At 34.4% G+C, this 21,883-nt stretch overlaps 1 protein-coding gene across 1 annotated transcript; it reads right to left on the bottom strand.

Annotated features, from left to right (window-relative positions):
• Positions 1-430: 430 nt before the first annotated feature.
• CETN3 (centrin 3) lies at positions 431-16,182 on the bottom strand. The gene is made up of 5 exons (XM_050795507.1): positions 16,016-16,182; positions 14,058-14,193; positions 12,042-12,156; positions 6,050-6,241; positions 431-832 (listed from the first exon to the last, which is right to left on the bottom strand). The coding sequence occupies exons 1-5, from the start codon at positions 16,030-16,032 to the stop codon at positions 789-791; spliced, it is 504 nt and encodes a 167-aa protein (XP_050651464.1). The 5' UTR covers positions 16,033-16,182; the 3' UTR covers positions 431-788.
• Positions 16,183-21,883: the final 5,701 nt, after the last annotated feature.

The raw sequence follows: 21,883 nt of genomic DNA, 5'->3' as shown, positions 1-21,883 counted from the left end.
TCTTAACAAATCAAAATTCCAAAATTTAAATCTCTCACTTAGTCAAGAAGTTAGAGAATTCAAATTGTATTCATTCAATTCCTTTGAGGAAATATTCAGAAAAAAATTAACTTTCATACTTACATTGATACCAAAAGAGTTAAGAAACATAATACACAAGGATAAATGGGTCTATCTAGACAATACTTATTCCCTCTAAACTCAAAGACAGGACTCTTAAAAAAGGAATTAGGCTTATATTGAGTCATCTTGTATTAAAATATAGACTGTCAAAATTGATGAAATGTTAGGTAATGGAAAAATGTGCCATTCTATTGCTATTTGTATTTCAATTTTTGTTTCAGAAACTAGTAAAATTATAAAGAGGAGATTTAAGAAATACACTCTTGAGGGTTAACAGATACTAGGAATAAAAACAAATTTACCAAACTTTAAAATACTAATAAAATAAGTATTTTATTAATGAAAGTCTGGAAAACGTGTGCACCAAAATAAAAGTGACTATTAATGTTAAATTAAAAAATCTTCAAAGAACACATATCACATATTCAATTTTTAAAAACTTTATATAAAAGCTCTATTATAAATACAAAGCTAAACTATCTGAGTACTAACAACATACTTCATACAAAGAAACTTAACAGTAATAAAATACAAATACATAAGATGCTTATTTTTGGTCCTTTTGGATAAAAGAACTAAGTTGGTTTTTTTCAAATGGCTCCAGGCACAAAAATAGAATATAAGATGATAACTGCAACATTCTTAGTGTTTATCCTTGTAATTCTTTAAATGTCACCAGTCATAATAGCAATGAACTCCTCTTGGTTTACTGTGGTAAGAAAGAAAATGAAACAGTCAGAAATATAAACATTTTATTTTTTCAGAGTCCAGGACTACCATTTTACACTAAGTATTTAAAAATTTTTACATTATGCAAAATTGTTACATCAAGACATGGCTTTTTGCTTTTACTTCGTTAGGCAGTGGAACATGTTTATTAAATGTAACTTCTTGAATGCAAAAGTACATATAATGTGATAAACATTATAAATTAGTATTCTATAATATTAACTGGGGAAAAGATAATGTTACCAAAAAAGTCAATCACAGTCATATTTGTATATACTTGCTAAAACATTTTAAATGCTTGACATTTCAAAGTTCTTTAAACAATCTTCTTTATAATCTTTATTCTACTAGTTCATTTAGCAAATTCTTCCTTTACAAGTAAGCTTGAACATATCATGCATGTAAATTAGATTTCTAAAGAATGAAAATATATTAAAATTATAAAAATAAGAAATTATTATTTTTTGAACTTTTATATGCTTAAAAGCCTATGTTAAAGAATAATTAAAACCAGGTCACCATACCTCAAAAGTATCAATAAAAATGGCAATTTGAAAAGATTACAGATTTAATCTTAATCGCCAAGGTAATCCAGCAACTATATAGATGTAAATGCAGAAAATAATCATGGATAAGGACTAATATTTAGTTTGCCAAAATTATAAATATAGTAAGAATCTCCAATTTATAAAACATAATGTTTAAGACAGCAACCTAGAAATAAGAAATCAGATAATCTTATTGAATATAATTTTGAAAACCCAATATATGCACACCTATCAATTAAGAAAAATGTTCAGAAGATACTTCTACTAAGTATTTAGCATTTAGCCCTAAGACTTAATACATACCTAAGCAAGACACAAGTTATGAATGATAATTTTGATAATGCCAAAAGAAAACTACAGACATTAAGACCTGGTTTCTAGTCATAGCTCTGCACAGAACAGTTCTGCATCTCATTTCCTTCATCTCAAAACACTGAACTATGAGATGATGTTTTAGATTGTTTAACTCTTATTTACCATAGAAGGTATTATATGAAAATACTCCATTGAATCAAACATTTTTAAGTGGCTAGTGAATGCTAACACCACAATAAGTGTTGTGTAATATACCAAAACAGACACCAGGCTTCCTATTCTGGTACACATTAAAACTGAAATGAGAAAGATACTATATGATATTATAAAATTATTGTTAACTTTCTTAAGTGTAACATTGGTATCATAGCTTTATGAAAGATATATCCTTGTTCTTAGTAGATGGATATGCTAAAATATTAAAGGATCAAGCTTTTTTCTGTTTTATTATTAAAATTTAATTAATTAATTAATTAATTTATGAGACTGGCTAACTTTTGTATTTTTGGTAGAGACGAGGTTTCACCATGTTGCCAAGGCTGGTCTTGAACTCCTGGGCTCAAGCAATCCACCTGCCTCAGCCTCCCAAGGTGCTGGGATTACAGGCATGGGTCATGGTGCCTGGCCTAAAGGATTGAGTTCTTAATATATGAAATTTATTTTCAAATGATTGAGAAAAAAACATACACACGACAGATAAAGCAAATGCAGTAAAATACTAATTATTGAATCTAGGCAGAAGGTACAATGGTGTTCACTGTAGTAGTCTGACAATTTTTCTCTACGTTTGAGAATATTCATAATGAATAGTCAGAAAAAATTAGCCAATTAAAAAATGTTGAGGAGATAAAACATGGTCACAGGGAATGGAAAGAATATATACTGCACTGGTTTTAGAAACCACATAGAAAACCAGTTTCGATAACTATGTTAGTTTTTATACTTGAAACAGAACAAATGTTTTATAACACAAAATACTATTTATTATTAAAATAAAGACTAAATCAGTGTTGAAAAAAATCCTTCACAATGGTAAAAATTATTACTAATGAGAAAAATTCAGGTGAAGGTAAGTCACTACTTGGGCTCTAAAATAAAAATACAGAATTTGGAAAGGATGTAGAAAGGGAGCTGGGGTGGGAGAATACCATCAGAAATACAGTCAAGAAAGAGAATAGTGTATGCCTCACAGAAATAAGCTACGAGTTAGGAAAAATGCACCCTCCAGAAGCTGACAGGGAACTACGAATCCATGCAATCAGTATTTAACATCTATAAAACACTATGACAGACATAGAACGTAATACAAAATCTATAATACTCTCAAACTACTTTCAAGAATCTTACAAATTGAAGTAGTGATCTTTAACCTTTGCAGTTAAATAGCCATGTCTGCATATCTTAGGAAAGCTATGATCTCTCTCTGTTTCCAATAAATAAAGCTCAAATATATAAAATTATTAATCAATTCAGCCAGTGTGCACCTTCACTGAAGAACCCCCGATTTAGACTGAGACATCTAGACCAAATAGGAAGCAAGAGTATGTTCTTAAGAACTGTATTAAGAGAAAAAACATAAAACAGTCTTAGAATGATTTGATTACAAATCATTTTAACAGTGTAATACAGCCATGATTAAAATATTCAAAATCCAAAAAGTACTTGTTACTTAAAGATCTAGAACTTTTTCTTGATCTGTAAAATTTCAATACTCAAACTGCACATTTTAAGCTTCATATAGAAGTTTGAAAAACACAAAACACTTAATTTTTATATTGTTTATACATAAAAACTTTAAATTATAATAGCATTTGAAACGTATTTAAAACTACAGTCAGTCTTCTGTAACCACAAGTTCCTCACATCTGCAGATTAAACCAACTGCAATGAAAAATATTTGGGAAAATAATACAATAAAAAAATACAAATAAAATAAAGTATAACTATTTACATAGCATTTACATTGTATTGGGTATTATAAGTAATCTAGAGATGATTTAAGGTATACAGGAGGATATGTGAAAGTTATATGCAAATACTATGCCATTTTATACAAGGGACTTGAGCACCATAGATTTTGTCATCCTTAAGCGACTTGGAACCAATCTCCTGTGCTCATCAAGGGACAACTGAATTCCATGATTCATACCTAAAAACATAGTACTTAAACCCCAAAAAGTAAAAATTAGAAAGTGGCTCAGGAAATTAAACTAGCTACTTTACTATCAGAGAGTCTTGTAGGCAGTTAAAAAACAATCTCCTATACCTCTGTATATTTGGTTTTATAACCTTCTCTATTAATATCTTAAATCAAGTTCCTATATCTAATAAATCTACCACAATGCCTAGCTTAAAATAAGCATTTGTTAAAACATTTATTGAATCAAGAAAATATGACACTTTGTTTCCTTTTATATTGCCTTCAACAAAATTTTTCATAAATCAACCATTTCATAGAGCAAATCTTATTATAAGTTGCTAACAATAGGAATTTTAGAGAACCAAGTAGATTAAGTACCTTAGAGACCATCTGGCTTTGAAGGGGAAAAGCAAATCTTAGAATTCAAAATTCCAACTGAGTATGTTGCTAATACACTGCTTCCTATAATAGTATGTAATTTTTAAAACTCCATAAACATAGAAGTCTAGTTAATATTTTACTTCATAGCCCAAGAGGCAATACAATATTATATTTAAAAGCACATTCTTTGCCATTATGGAGATCTGATTTTGAGTTCTGGCTCTACCATGTACAGTATTAGCTTTGTGATAACCTGGGACAGACTATTAATCTCTCAAAGCTTTAGTTTCCTCATCTATATATATACATCTATTACACGCATGTATAGGTTATTATATCTACTTTACAAGTTATTATGGAAATTAAGTGACATAATTCATGCTAATATCCAATACAGTAACTGCTAAATAAATGTTAACAAACATCATCATTATTTAAAAGATGATCCATTCTGGCTTTTCAAAACGTTCCTTCCATTTTTTCCAAAAGATGTGCTGTGTTTTATTTTATATATGTTGTGGGCGGGGGGGGAAGTGACTCTTTCTGTATCATTATTACAGCTTTATGTCTATCTTGTAGTACATCTTATTTATCTTTAACTTCACATTCGCCATGTTTATTATTTTATATACCCAGTATTTTTAAAATTTCATTGCTCTTAGATACCAAAAAGCATGAAAAAGTCACAAAGACAGAAGAATACTAAAGTTCACAAAAAAACAGCAAGGTCTAATCTTTAGCAGTTTAACATACAAATAAAGTGGGTTTTATCTCAATAAAACTTAAGTTTCCAGCCAAAAGATTCCATATTAAGTGTATGAAAGTATCAAAACAATCTGTTTCTCTAAATGCTATAGGCCTTCAATGGAAGTCTCATGATTCATACACAGAGTGTTATGGGAAGCTTTTGAGAAAAAGATGGTGTTTAATACGTACCTGAGAGAATGAATCACATTTCAGCAGGCAGAAATTAACAATTAGAGCATTCTTAAGAAACAGCATGATGAAATGAATAGCATAAAAATGTGTTTTCAGGATAGAGTATTTTGACAAAATGTGTACATACAGGAGGTGAGGGTTAAAGAAGAAAAGTGGAAGAATACACTGGGAAATAAAATTACTCAAGGTGGGACAGATGATAGAAGGCTTTGAAGTTTACTCTGTAGGCACTGAAGAATCGTTCCAAGTGTTCGAACAAGGAAATGGCATTATCAAATGTATATTTTAGGAAAAGAATGAGACCAAGAGACTGAAGAAGAGATTAGAGACTTTTATATACCTGAAGGGCAATCAGGACACTACAAGAGACTGCAAAGTGAAAGCAGGAACCACATCTACCTTTTTCATTGTGTAGCACCAGTCAACACACAGGACACTGCACCCAGTAGGCAGCCAAGGTAAGAATAAATGAGGCCATTATAACATTCCTAATTAGAAATTAGGGCCTGAACTAGGACAGCCACAGTGGACAAAGATAAAAACAGATTCAAAACATTTGAAGGGGAAAATCAATAGAACTTAGAACTTAGCATGTAGGTTGAGGGAGAAGCCATTAAAGACTGAAATTTTATTGAAAGGCTGAAATTTTGGTGATGTTTCACCTTCAGAGAAAAGTGAGGTACCTTCTTGAAGTGTAATTGGTTTTAGAGATCTGCTTCATTCTAAACTGAATATGTGAATTATTTAGACAGAAGGCCCATTACAAGAAGCGGTAAGTTTACAAAAAAATCTTGCAAGTCATTTGTTTTTAGAAAAATGTATTACATGTGAAGCATCAGGAATACTTGGAACATATGTTTCACTTAAAACTTACTTTCTCCATCACCATCTTTGTCAAATTCTTCTATCATAGCTCGAAGCTCTTCATCACTCATGTTTTCACCCAATTCTCTAGCAACACGTCGCAAATTCCTCAAGCTTATTTTACCTGAATCATCATCATCAAATAGTTTAAATGCCTTGAGTATTTCTTCATGGGGATCTCTTTCCAATATCCAGTCTGTCACTACAATTTAAAAAAATATATATTTTAATAAACCTGCATAGTCACAAAGGCATTCATTTGTGATATCAACTAAATATTAGATGAGAATTAAAGCTGTGACTGTCAACATTTAGTCTGACAATAAAATGTCAAATGAGATCCCCAAACCCCGAGATAAACCTGAAATTAGAAAAACCAAATCCATATTTTGAATGTTAACCTTTTTATTATGAGCAACTTGTCTTATTAAAAAAGTAAGCAAAACTATATCACATAGAGCCAAAATTAAAAGACTACATTTATTCCATATTTATTTAAGATCTACTATAATCAAGAATTGTACTAGGCTCCACTGACATCAAGCACACAAGGAGTGTGTCATCTACTTGTGGAGAGACATACCAACAAAATAACTGGAGCTAACTAAATAAAAGCTGCTTGCTAACTAAATGTCATACTAACACTGATTCTTCCTCAAATTTAATCCAACTTCAAAACAAGAAAAACTGCAAAAGACAAAAAGTACTGCCATCGCAGACACAGGCACAATCTCAAGAGAGCAGATGAAAATTCCACTAATACCTTCGTGATTAGAAGAACAGCTTGGTTTTCCAAAATTTAGAAAGTAGTAAATAGGATCAAATCTGACTATAGCAGGAAAGCCCACCCAAAAAAAAACCTCTGGAAAGAAGGTCTCCTTAAAGCTTACCCGTTTTGTTTGGATAAATCACTCTCAGACAACTAACTAAAAATAAATGTAGTTTCAAACCTCAATGGTAATTGTGTATTTTAATACACTAAATATAATCATATATAACAACATAGTAATAAGCTTAAGTATTTTCAATTTTACCAGTCTTCAATCAATAGCCACAATAAAAATTAAAATAAAAATCTGTGGCATAAAAATTGTTAAGTTACTAAATAAAATTCTAACAATATCTAAATAAATATCTCTGAAGTAATTATATACACTACCTGCCACTACAAGAAAAGGTATTTATGGCCTTTACTATGCTATTAAAAATAACTCGGTCCTGTTAAAGGTTACAGAATCATTAAAAAAAAAAAAAACAAAAAACTGCTTATAGATGGAAAATACTGGAATGTTTAAAGAACCCAGAATGAAAAAAATACAATCAAAATCTCCAACAAGTTATTGTTTTGTAGCTGTTTCACCTATATTAGGTTCAATAATCACCTATTCAAATGACTATTATATCATCTACACATATTTTCAATAGTTTCCTTTTATCCATTAATTTTATCCCAAAAGGCTGCCAAGTAACTAATTGAAGTATATTACTGTAAGTATGCAAATCATCAAAGCTCATAAATATTCAGTCAAAAAGGAGCTGGCATATCTACAGCCATAACACCAAAATAAAATACCACACTTAACTCTATGGCACATACTCAACTTATTTTGAATTTAGTCCCAACAAAAAAGCAGGACAAGGAAAAAAAGTGTTAAGAAATTTTCTTCACCAATTAAATAATTTACATGACAGGTGAACCAAAAAAGCAGCTTGCTGAAAGTATTAATGTACTTAAAGAAGCAACAGGGTGATTGGGGAACAGATGGGGCTCCAAGATGTATAAATTCTTATCCCACTGGTACTTTAATTGTGTTAGTTATTTCAGAGCTATGTGTCTATATATTCTTTTTATCAATATTCTTCCTTAAAATGCAGCTTTTCTTGGGAATTATAAATGCTCATCATTTTGGACAGCAAAAACATTACCTAATATATAACTTTATAATGATTCTCCTCCATGCCTTCATGTTCTATTCTTGTTCCACAAAGTAGAATTTAATTACAAGAAATATATTTATTTTCAATGAAAATATTAGTAAACTGATATAGAGGCAGTTAAGGTGGGTTTCATTTATTTCACAAAACTCCAAATTTCTGTCCATGTAACTGTATTTTCAAATGATTTAATTACACATACTATCAGAAATGTACTTCTTCAAAACACTTTCTTAGACCTTTCATGTGTAAAAATCACTTAAGAATACGGCAAATCCAAAAACATCACATCAAAAGTAAATTAAAAATCATTGTAGGTAATGCTAGAAATACAGCTTTAACTGTATTTCTCAATGTCTTTTGGAAATTTCTATCCAAACACACCAGTGAGACATGTTGGACTCCAAACTCATTCCACTACCACCACAGTAACTGTAGCTGCCTCCTCTACCCCCACCAAAAGACAACAGCAACATTTACAGCCAGATTCCATATGTGAAAAGTATAAATCATTTTCGGTCCCATAAACTTAATCAGGTCCTATAGTACTGAGAATACTATTTTTTTTATTTTTATTGTTTTGAAACAAGGTCTCGCTCTGTTGCCCAGGCTGGAGTGCAATGGCATGATCCCAGCTTACTGCAGCCTCAACTCCTGGGCTCAAGCAATTTTTCCACCTCAGCCTCCAAAGCAGCTGGGACTACAGGCATGTGCCATCACATCTGGCTAATTTTTTTTTTTTTTTTTTTTTGTAGAGACAGGATCTCACTTTGTTGCCCCGGCTGGTCTCAAACTCCTGTGAGCAAGCAATCCTCCCGCCCTGACCTCCCAAAGTGCTGGGATTACAGGCATGAGCCACCAAGCCTAGCCTCTTTTTTATTCTTAAATGTATTTTCTTTTCACGCTCGCCATCCTCAGCATAAAAAATAGTATTTTCTGTCTGCAGTCTCTCTTCCTTCCAATGCATCATCAATAATACTCTCATCAGTTTTCTTTCTCAAATATATCATATCCTCTTCCCTTAAAAATTGTGAATGATCCTCTGCTAACTAAAATTCAAAATCTTTTAAGTTTTGCAAGACTTTACCAGTCTGGCCCAATCCTACACTTCCAGCTATTTCCCTATCGTCTAGCCCAGAACACTATCTAGTTTCCCAAACATGCTATGCTTCTAGTACCATTCTTTGTTGTTGCTGCTTTCTAAGCCTAGAATGCTTTTTCTCTACTCTTCCTGGCAATCTTGGAATGAAATCCTACTCACGTTTCCAAAGGCCTAAATTTAAAATCTCCTCTGCAAAGTCTTCAAAATTCCTCTATATCAGGGATTAACAAATCTTTCCTGTAAAAGGCCAGACAGTAAATACTTTAGGCTTTGTAGAGGGGCATAAAGTCTCTAACTACTCACTCTGCCATAGCAGCACAAAAGCTGCATAAAAGAATGGGTGTGGTGGTGTACAAGCAGCAGCTGAATTTGGTCCAAAGGCTATAATTGCTGACTTCTGTCCTAGACAAAATTACAATTTACCACATAGTACTATAGCCTGTTGTCGTCACCTATATGTACACTGTAAACTCCCTGAAAGAAGAACCTCTTAGTAACTTTTAATTACGTCTTCTTCCCAACCCCAGTACAGTACCTAATACCAAAAAATTCAGTGTTAAATAAGCAAAATGAAGACAATAATACACTATTATAATCTGAATCAGCAATAAGTAGTACATGTCAAAAATAGTGTACAAACGTTTGACTTATGTTGGTGTTAAAGACAGAATTCCTAAAACATCTATGTTACTCACTAGCCTCAGGTTGTCTTGACTCTAAACTTACATTAAATATATTTTAAAGCTTTTTTCCAGTACTAGGAAGAATCTATAATAGTTAACTGCCAAACTTCATCCAGATATATCTGTGGAACAGTATCCTTGAGTAGTTCATAAAACTAGGACTCAAATGTTAAGATTTAGAATCATTTGTCCCAAAGTACAAAACATATTAATCTGTGGTCAGTGATTAGTTAAAAATAATCAACAAAAGGGGAAATACATAGTTCTTGACTGATTCCCAAACAGTAATAAATTTTTATTTTACACCTGGTACTCTCCATAGGTAGCCTTAAGATAGCTAAGATAGGTGTTGACCCTGTCAAAAGGTTAATCTTTGAGTGTCAAAGCTGAAGTTTAGCCACATCTATTTATTCTAAAGGAACCCAGTATTTCTGCTCTGTTAATAACATAGAACAGATAAGGCGTCAGGAAAAAGTGGAGGTGGCATGGGATTCTGGTCCCAACTGCCAATAAAAAATCACAATTTCAAAATTGTATTCATTTAAGATGAAATAAAATATTTTGTAAAATTATTAGTGATGATATAGTGCTTACAATAGCCTTTATGAAAAAAAGTCAATAAAAAGTATACACAGAGTCTATTTTATGTCCCAGTGATGCATATATGATTATTTTGAGCCCCTGAAACAGAGACAATTTTTTAAAGTAATAATAATAACAAATGCTTAGTAGCACTTACAACATGCTAGGCCCTTTTCTAGGTACTTTACATGTTATTAACTTAATCCTCAGAAGAATCTCATGAGACAGTACAATGATCCCCACCTTATAGTTGAAAATGAGGCACAGGGTATTAAAAAGACCAAGTTCCAGAGCTATAAAGTGGCAAAACCAAGGTATGAACCAACAGAATCTGGTTCCAAGTGCTAAACCACTATACTGTACTAAACATACCTGGATTATAGCTCCTTCCTAATAGTATCATTTCCACTGTATCCTAACATCTTGTTTCTACAAATAAACAATCTAAGGTAAAACTAGGAATACTACGATTATAAACTTCAGGAGAGTGTCCATTCTGGGAGAACAAAAGGTGGCTCTCTCCTTCTCCTCAAATAAAAAATTCTACAAATTAGAGGAAAAAAGGAAAATGTCCCCAACAGACAAGTTGCCTCTCTAAACAGTCATATATTAGTTCGTAAGTTGAGTATCTTCTGTGCTGTATTTTTTCTCTTAGGTTTATCATTTATTTTCCATCTCAACTGCTTTTGACTTGAGCGTTTGGATTCAAAAAACTGACTAATGACATGAATCTAAATTTTCTCTGCGTATACTAATTGCCATTTCTTTTTGCTTCCCATATTGCTTCTTGATGAATATTTAAAAGAAGGGGTTTGTGTATATAACAGAATTTGTTTCCAAATATCTTAAAATACTTATATGATGTGCTTATATCGTGACCCATTGGTTTAGGGGGAAAAAAATAGAAATAAACCTGAATATTTATATATTTTGTAGGTAATATCCTAGACAATAGTAACGCCCTTGCCTTCCAGACTCTTCTATTTTGAAAAAGCCTGCTCTATGTATGCTATAAATAATTCACTAAAATCAACTACACAAAAATTTAGCCATATTAAGCCTATGACACATTATCTTCAGTTGGTGGTACCAGGATGTTTTCTCCTGCTTGCAGTATGCCCACTGCCTCCTTTACTACTACCCTCTAAACAGATGACTTTATCCACTAAGATCAAGGTCATCCAGAGGATGTAGCCTCTCATAAACTTTGTCAACCTGAAGTCATGCATTTCATCTACGGCCAAAGATACCAACTACTACCAGTTCCCTCTTCTCCCACTTAGCCAGCAAAAATCACATACCAGAAAGGTCTTGGGAAACATTTTCCAAACAGCAGGATATCAAATTTTCTGTTTTACTGAGCAAAAATAATTTTTTGATCACCCTTCAAGTTTTATCACATAATATAAATACAAATAACTTGGAAAAGCATCTTTCCATAAAAAGCTACACAGTAGTTCCTTGGTTAGAATCTTCACAACAAAACAAAAGACAAAACTATAAATCTCAGAGCAAAGCCATATTTTTTCTTTGAAAATGAAAAAAGTAAAATAACCCAAACAAAACTGAGTAAGAGTCACATTATACACCAGTGTTCTATAAGAAAATTCCATAACCTAGAGAATTTAAAATTTAAAAAGTCATATTAATCAGACAATTTCCTAACAGCTGCTGATTACAAAGACTATTAAAATACACACCAACTTCATTAAAATCTTCAAAGGTGATTTTCCCTGTGGCTTCTCTGTCATAATCTTTAAGAATCTTCAGTACATCAGCTTTTTTTACATCAAACCCCAAGGCTCTCATTGCCACCTTTTGGATTAAAAGGGAAAAGCAAATTATAAAGCAATCTTTACAAAAGAATTTCTAATTATTAAGTTTTTACATCTTAAGAGATAAAAACACATTAGTAAAATATAACTTTTTTGCATGTTTTACCTCTTTAAAATAGCAGTGACAGTGTAATTGTTCTTCACTACTGAAATTACGTATAAGTTTTTTCATTTATAAATTGCATTTTTATATGACAAAGTAACCAACAAGTGTTTACTATATAAAATGCACTAACTTACTGCACAGATAATTTGACTGCTATTTGTTATCACGGGATTAACAACCAAAATGAGAAAAAGGCATAGCATAAATATTAAAGTTATATGATAGAAGAGATAAAACATTAAAATAAGAATTATCATCAGTATCTCCATGATTAGTTATTAGGTTAATAATAGGGCGAAGGACCCTGAGTTTAGCCAAAAAAGAGACTTTGTTACTAGTAACAAGGAAGGAAACATGTTACTGACTAGATAAGTCTTATTTGGAAAGATTCAAGTTGTTCCTTGAAGGACAGATGAAGAGGAGCAGTAGGGCATTTGGGAAGGATGACTAGTATTAAAAGAAACACTGAAATGAACAATAGGTTTGAAGGACAACGAACAGAGCAGTTTACCTCACCTGAATTAGAAGAGTTCAGGTGAGATAAACTGCTCACCTGGATTAGAAGGTGAATTCCACGTGAATTAGAAGAGTTTGGGAGGAAGAAAGCAGTTAGCAAATGAAAAAAGTAGTTGGCGGCAAAAGTGTAGAGAACATTCAGTAGAAAGCAAAGGAATCTGAACTTTAAGTAGTATATAATGAGGAGTTATTAATAGTAAAGGCTTATGAGCAACGAACAATTTATAAGCAATGGTGAAAGATTTTTTAAACTATCTAAATTCAGTGGTAGTAGTATACAAGGTGAACTACAAGTAGACAAACCATTTAGGAAGCTCCAGGTATGAAATAAGGTCTGAAACCAGTCAATGGTTACTAATGGAAGAGACACTATAAAGGAAGAATTGATCAAATCTGGGTAACCAAAAACAAAAAACAAAAACAAAAAACAGTGGGAAAAGAGAGCTAAAGAGGACTGCAAGATTGAGAAAGCTAGACTTACAGGCCTATTAATTGTTTTTATACATTCTATACTGTCACTGCATAGTTCGTATCCCTACTTGGAATTCTAATGCTTAAAAATCCCTTAAGAAATTACAAAAATTAAAACTATCAAATAAACACTTACATTCACCTATCCATTAAGGCTATTAAAAATCTCAAAATACTATATTTCCCACTGTGCTGAAAGTAAGTCCCATTCTACCCTAAACCCAAATCTCTCCTTATACCGTGACAAATAATAATTTACAAATCCCTCTCTACAACTTGACATTCTAGGTCTTAAAGTTGACATTTTTACCTATTAGCATGTGTCAACATCAAATAGCACTGAAGTTGTTTGTACCACAGAAAGTGGATTGAGACTATGTTACTAACAAATACAAATTATAAGATTAAAAGACAACAATCCCACAATCTGAAAACAGTATGAGTCACCAAGAAACAAAAACAAAAAAAACAGTGAAAAGAATATGGTAATAGTTTAAATTCCAGTTTGAAATCCTTTAATTATGTCAGTGAAAAATAAGCACCTTCCCTAGGAATGTATTGTTACATTTAAAATGCTATTCGTTTTATCACGTGAAAAAGATTTTCTAAAAACTGTGTTAGGAGTTCTATTCAGTATTATTATAGAATCTAACTATGAATGCTTAAAATGCCTTCATAGTTCCAAAACCAATTTAGTTAAAATAATTACTTAGAAATGTAATGTAAAGCAACTGTCAAAATGCAAATCATTTTAACACAGAAACAAGTATTTTAAAGTATACCATTACCTTTAATTCATGATAATCTATTGCTTCATCTTTGTCTGTATCAAATAGTTCAAAAGCATCTTTAATTTCTTGTTTCTGTTCCTCAGACAGTTCTCTTCTTTTTTTCCTCTTTGTTTTGTCTACTACAAGCTCACTTCTATGAAATGGAAAGAAAAAGCCCTTAGTCCACTTTAATTCTCTTTACTAACAGAAATTAGCCAATCAATAATTATTTTCTAAATTTCAAAAAAGAAAGTACTTTGGAGAAAGACAGGGAAACTTTCCCTTTATGAGTCAATGCCCTGTTTATTCCATAGTCTAAATTGCTATAAATATGAACTTCCCAAAACTAAAGAGTGTTACAGATTATTAAAAGAAATGAGGACCAAACTTTTCCTTTTCCCAGCTTTTTATTTATTCCCACTTTCCCTAACTTTTTATTTATTCAAGAACTGTGAATAAGCAACATTACTTTTATGTCTGAAACTCCAACCAACTCCAACCAAAAAAAAACAAAAACACATTATTCTACAAGAATGTTAAAGAAACCAAAAAATCTCCAAATGAAACCAAAATTCGTAACTGACAATCACCATATATCGGTTTACTTTTGATAGTTCTGATAATTAAGTTCATAAAATTACTACAAAAAATACAACTGGATTAACTTATATTTTGGGACTGTTGGTTCAAAATGTTTTTAGATTACACGTTTCTAACAGTTTGGCAATTTATGTGTCATTTCCTCCACTGATATTAACAAATCACCCAAAATATTAATGAGTCTAAACATATGACAAATATTAGATGTCAAAAAAGTATACAATATTTGTGCTTCATAAGTCTTGTCTCACTTAAGATGTAAACTGGAGGTTAAACTTCTCATAAACTCTGGAAACGCTTAAAGAAAAAAGCAAAAATTACTTTAAAGCCAGAAATGTTTTCCGTAAGAGCTGCCCATCTAAATGTGCTCCAAGTTTTCCAATGGAGCCGCAACACTGGTATAAGAACAAGTTTTGAAACACACAATCTGGTAACACATTAACACGTCAAAACCAGTTGACTGTATTTAAAACACGTATCTAGCTGCATTTGAAAGTCGTTTTGGTCTCTGAACAATACAAAAAAAAAAAAAAAAAGGCTAGGAAGTGACCAGTAGATGCAGTATGACAAAGCTGAGGAAGATCTTCCTTTCATGAGACCTGACTTGACACAAACTTGGGTATTCCTGGGGTCAGTCTTTTCCTTCCTGAGACTTTTAGAGGCCAAGTCCAGAACCGACCCACCCCTGACCCCATCCAAGGGTACCATGATTATCCCTTAGCAGAACATGGAACATTTTTAGAGTGTCCTAAGTATATGTATAGTTTTACGGTACAACGTCTACGTAGGGGGAGCGGGCAACAGACAGAGGGTTAGAGGTTAGAACTGAAAGGTAAAGAAATGAAAGAAACAGGAAATCCAAGAGACAGTTTGCCAATTAGTCACTAAAATGGGTTTCTAATTACACCGTAAAGCAGGACCTTGGGAGAATAGCAAAGAGTTTTTTGTTATTTCCAAAATTTATAGGTGGATGATTGCATCAGCAGCAGAGCAGCCGAGGTGGGGCCCTGGCCAGGCATACGAATTGAATGAAGGGATGTTCCGCGGCCTGATCTCTCAGAGCAACAGAGTAGAAGCCTCGCGATATTTCATTCCCTCCTCCTCGCTCGCAACTAAGCCCATTTTTTTGGTAGTCCAAAGCCCTACGCGCTGACAGAAATAACCTCCTTAGTAGAAATGCACTGGAAGTCTCGTTCCCTGCAGGGCACCGGAGCCCAGAGGGTGAGTGATCCAGACAGGCTGCCCTAGGCTCCTTTCCCGCATCCCAAACAGCATCCCCTGCCTCGCCACGGCCCCAAACGGCCTCCCTTCCACACACACCCTCCCTAGGTCCCGCTCCGGGGTGTGGAGAGCACTGCCGCCTCCTTATTACCGACCTCAGAGCTAAACTCATTATCTCTTCGGACAGAGTCGTTCCTCTCAAGAAACGATTTTAACCCCCTACCCAAAGCAGCAAGACTCCCACAACCGTTCAACAGACACGAACGACCTAAGCGGCCTCAGGGACCTCCCACAACATAGACACTTTTGAGCTGGATTGGTTGAAATGTCGCTATGGTTCTACCCATTATGGCGGAAGCTTTACCAATTTTATTTTCATTGGGTACGCTTTACGTCAATCAAGGAAAAAAAAAAAAACTCTCTCTCCCCGCCCCCCCCCCCCCGCCACCCACCCCGCCCCTCCATTCCTAGGGCCGCTCTCGCCCTTCGGATTGGCCTGATGCCTTTTTCCCCGAATCCTTTGCGGGTCCGGCCTCCGATCCCTGTGTGGTGGTTTGCGTAGTGGGAGCTCCTAGTCTCTCGCGTATTGTCCTGCGGTCTGTGGGCCGACGTTCGAAAACTGGATAGATAACTTGGACGGTGGGAAGGGAAGGGACACGCTGCAGGCCACCCTCCGGCTAGAAGGAAGCAGTAGTTGAGGAACAAGGTCTGCGAAGCGTGGCTCTGCTCTGTTCTAAAACTTTGGATGGCTTCAGTACCTGGGGAATGTGTTTAAAATGCAGACTTAAATGCCCCTTTCTCCATTCTAATTTCAGTAGGTATGAATCTGCGTTTGTATTCCTCACAAGCCTTCCAAGTGATTCTGAGGCAGGTGCTGTGACTATACTTGGATTATCACAGGGTTAGATTATCAGGCTATTTATGGTGATGCTGTATCTAAACCGCCCTTCCCTCTCCTTTTCCTCCTTTGAACTGTTTGAAACGGATTTGTTGGCTTCTGTCTCTTATTTTACGGTGCTGTAAATTGTTAATACACGTGAGACTGTATTCACTACCAAACCAAGTCTCCTAAAGCTCTCTTGAATGTCTACTTATTCGTTTCCCTTACCAGGTTCAGTTTCTTGAAGGCCATGATTATATCTATTTAACGCTTTTCCTTGTACCTAATAAAATGTCTGGTGCATAGGTGCTCGGTAAATTGAGTGGAATCTTTTGAAAACCCACAAAATACTGAGCTAAACAGCAAATCTCATAAACGGGAATAAAATAGCCTGAGAATGGGAGTTGAAGGCGGAGAATATGTAAACATATGTTTAAGGGATGTATATAAAATTTTAGAGAAGGGAGAGAGCACAAGATAGGCTTCCTAAAGAGGTGGCATAAACGTTAGACCTACAAGGATGGGCTAAATTTGCACAAGTAAAGATAGTATGATAGAACAAGCTAAAAATTAGCTAAGGAATAGCACCCCTAAAAAACAAAAGCGGAACTTTTATTTTGTTCGTATTTTAAATTTTAAAGTACCTTTATAAATCACCTTTGAGTCTAAAAGGAAAGAGAAATTGTAATTACTAGAACATAGTGATATTGAAAAAAACTATATGTTAACATTTTAAGACACAGACCAAACTATAGGAGAACATTATTTTAAATAAGAAAGAATAAAAATAGACCAGGCATTTATTTGAAGATGTTAGAAATGAAGAACAAAATTGTATAATTGAAATTAGGAAGAGGAAATTAGTAAAGTTTGAGAACAACGTTTTAAAAGGAAACTGGTCAAATTGATAAAGTGCTCATAGTCTGGTATAAAGCTGCTTTTTGGCAATACCAGTGAAATTCAAAGACAGGAAATGTAACAAGAAAAGGAATAGTGCCACTAGTAAGGTTAGTAATTTAACAAAAGGGAGGTTTAAAAATTATTAAAATATTTTATACAATTTTATACTGCCAATAAATATTAATAGAAAATGAAATAGTCACTTTTCAAGGAAAACATAACTCAAAAAAGATGGAAAACTGAAATAAGTCAATAACTACAGACAGGACTGAAAAAAAGATGCCAAATTTCTGTACCCTCAAATAAAAAGCCTCCAGCCCACTCAGATTTATGGGTAAAAATCATAAGAGCTAAATCTTGTGCTTTAAACTCAAGTAATAGAAAATGATGGAGAGCTTCTTAGCTTAATTTTTGAAGCTGCCATAATATTTAACATCCTAAAAGAACATTTAAAGTCACTCAGTGTAAGCTTAGTGATGATGAAGGCTATACATGTTGCTCACCATTGTATCCCCAGTGCCTGACTCATATTTGATGTTCATTTGTGAATTTAAGTGCAAAATTCCTAGATGTTAGCAAAATCAGTTTGATACTGTCTTAAAGGAGCATTTCTCTATAACCAAATTGAGTTTTTTGTTGTTTTTGTTAAGTGCAAAGATAATTCAAAATATAAATCTGTGTTAAATATAGTGTTAAGGAAATCATCTCAGTGTCAAAAGGGCACTGAATAATAGGCAACACTTTTTCTACTAGGATATAAAGTGGGTTTAGAAAATACTTTTTAAAATATGATCGGCAAAATACTTAAACACCAGTGTTTCTCAAACCTCATTCCTGAAACACTAGAATTTTGTGAGATGCTTTTGGTCTCAGAGTGAGTTTTATAAGCAAATAATTTGGGCAAACAGATTTTAACATGTTTTCAATAGGGTATCCTTTTAAGAGTGACAGGGAATTTACACGGATCACTTTTATTATATTTAGTGAGAACTAGTGACAACCACTTCTTGCTTCACAGGAGTCAGACAAATCTCTAGATGGAAAACTGCTCTGCTGAAATTTGGGGTCGGATCATCTATTTCTAAAGATAAGACAGGTGATTACACGCATTTAAATCTAAATTCGATGCAATCAAAATTCTCATTTTTCTTGAACAAAATTATTCCAAAGATCCAACAACAGTTGCATAAAAATAGCTTACTAAACTGTGAAAAAGAATAATAATACAAAAATTCCTCTATGGGACAGTAAAATGTATTTGGTACAATGGTAATCAGACCAGAAATTCCAGAGACAGCAAATGTAAATAAAAATTTCTGCTTTGAGAAGGTAGTGACATGAGTGTTTAGTCTGCCTCCTAAAGCCGTAATAAAGCAAGAGTTCCTCTATCACCCACGCTGGTGTACAGTGGCATAGCTCACTGTAACCTCGAACTGGGCTTAAAGGATCCTCCCGCCTCAGTCTCCTGAAAAGTTAGGACTACAGAAGCATGCCATCATGCTCAGCTAATTTTTTTTTAATTTTACACTATGTTGCTATGTTGCCCAGGTTGGTCTAGAACTCCTGGTCTCAAGTGATCCTCCAGCCTCAGGCTCCCAGAGTGTTGAGATTACAGGAATTAGTTCCCATGCCTAGCCAATAAATTTGTTAAGCTGAAGTGACCTGGAGAGGGGCCATCAGCAGACTAGGTATTTCAAAAATTATTGGAAAGATCAAAAGAAATGTGGAAACTTGTTGACAAATGAAACAGATCACGGAAGTGGCATCCCATAATTTTTCCGGAGGTGACTGATGTTTCACAGAGAGTTGATCTGCCTGGCAAAGTCCCAGAGGGACTCCAGGAATGGAGTTCTCTTTTACAGTAGAAGGTGAAATGAGAAGGGGGCTAAATACAAAATGTCAATTTAAAACCTCTTTAGGAAACCACTGTACTTCCATTCCTCCAGATTCCTCTCCCCAGTATTTTGTCTCTACCTCTATCTAGAACTCCACTCTTTTTTTTTTTTTTCCTTTTTTAGAGACAGGGGTTCTCTCTGTTGCCCAGGCTGTAGTGCAGTGACATGGGCATAGATCATAGCTCACTGCAACCTCACTCAACCTCCTGGGCTCAAGCAGCCTCCCACCTTGCGTCTTGGCCTCCTGAAGTGCTGGGATTACAAGTGTGAGCCACTGCACCTGGCCCAAGTCTTTAAAATGAATGAAGAATGAAAAACCATCAGAGATGTGAAAATCAACAACATGAAAGATGAAACTAAAAACTATTTCAGGAAGACTCTGAGTCAGCTAAGGAACCAAAATAAAATAATAAGAAATTAATAATAATAAGCTTCCTAAGAAGTACTCAAGAAAATATTAGAGAACAAAATACTCTGAAAAAGGAACATCAGATAATAAGAAAAGTCTGTTGAAAATAAACATATGAATGTAAAAATTAAAATGGCAAGATGATTTAATTGAAAAAATATCACAGAACCTGCAGTATTCAAACAAAAACATGGAGAATTTTGGAAAAAAATATGGAAGACTAATTCATTATTTGACTAATAATTTCTGAAAGAGAACAACAAGAGGAGGAGGAGAAAAATATCAGACATTGAAAAGATATTTCAAGGAACTGAAATACAGGTCTCTAAATTGATAGAACACATTTAATACTGAGCAAAATAATAGTAAAAGAACACACCTAGACACATAAAGAAGACATTTCAGAGCATCAAAAATAAAAAGGCCTAAAAGCTTCCAGACACAAGAATCTGACCTTTTATAAAAGAATAAGAACTGAGCTAGTATCAGATTTCTCATCAGAAACTTTAGATACCAAAAGATAATACCTTTAAAATTGTAACTGAAAATTATTTTGAACTTAGAACTCTATTTCCTGTCAGAACAAAAAATAAAGTGTGAGTACATAATAAAGAGTTCAGAAAGTTCAATTATCATATACTCTTTCTGAAATATGTACTTCAGAAAAGTAAGAATGAAATCCAAAAATAAGGTAGATGTAAAATACAAGAGTGTGGCATAGAATGACTGACTCATCAAAAATGTCCATGTCCTCCTAATCCTTGAAATTTGTTAATGTTACTTTGCATGGAAAAAAGAACTTTGTAGGTGTAATTAAGGTTATTGAATGGTTTTACTAGGCTTTGGGCTTTTAGGTCCTTAACAATCTTTTGGAGTCCTTGTTGGGCCTCAGGTCTAAGCAGGTACTGGCTTTGGTAGGGAAAGGAGGCGGAATCCTTTAGTTTAACTTGAATGGGACAGGATTCTTTGCTCGTCCATATTGTCCTCCTGTTGCCCAACTTCCGGATTAATTCCTTCCTCACGTAGGGGACAATCAACTGTGTTCCTTCTCTTATGTTCAGGTGTATAATGGCCCCTGCTTTTGCTAGGATGTCTTTCCCTAACAAAGGAGTGGGCTTTCAGGCATAATTAGAAAGGCATGTGAAAAGAGTAAAGTTCCCCAGTCACAACTTAGTGGCTGGGAGAAGTATCTAGTGACTGCCTGTCCTAGGACCCCTTGGATAGTGACAGATCTGGAGGACAGTTGTCCGGGACAGGAGAGTAAGACTGAGAAGGCTGTGCCAGTGTCCAGGAAACAGTTAACCTCCTGGCCCTCAATGGTCAAGCATACCTGGGGCTCTGCGAGGGTGATGGCATGGGCTGGCGCTTGCCCCAGGCACCCTCAGTCCTGCTGCTGGATCATCTGGTTAGTGGCTTCTGACTCAGAGGACCTTCATCCCCTGGGGTAGTGGGCCTTCCAGTGCTTCCCTTGACATAAGGGGCATGGACAAGGGGATGGCTTATTTCTATTCGGACAGTCTTTTTTAAAGTGTCCTTGTAGACTGCACTGGAAGCAAGACCTATTAGGCATTCGATTTGCCCAGCCTTTCCCTTTTCCAGAGCCTCCAAAGTCTGCCTGCCTGAGGGTCATAACTAAAGCAATGGCTTTTTTTTTTTTCAATTCCATTTGTCCCATCCCGCCAGCTCCTCCTGATCTCTATTATAAAAACCGAGGTTGCCAAGTTCAATAGGGGTTCTAAGTTTTTCTCTGGGCCCAAGGTTTCCAATGTCTGCAGCTGACTGAGTGATAAACTTATCCTTTAAGGTTACTTGGCCTTCAATAGAGTCAGGTGACAGAGAGGTATGCTTCCTCAATGCCTCCCTTAGTCTCTCCAGAAAGGCAGTAGGATTTTCTTCCTTTCTCTGTGTTATAGTGGACATCATTGAATAGGCTTCTTCC

Source organism: Macaca thibetana, chromosome 6 (genome assembly GCF_024542745.1).
Source record: "Macaca thibetana thibetana isolate TM-01 chromosome 6, ASM2454274v1, whole genome shotgun sequence".
Classification (NCBI taxonomy): domain Eukaryota; kingdom Metazoa; phylum Chordata; class Mammalia; order Primates; family Cercopithecidae; genus Macaca; species Macaca thibetana.
The sequence above is the reverse complement of the archived record's forward strand: the minus strand, read 5'-3'. Positions and strand labels throughout refer to the sequence as shown.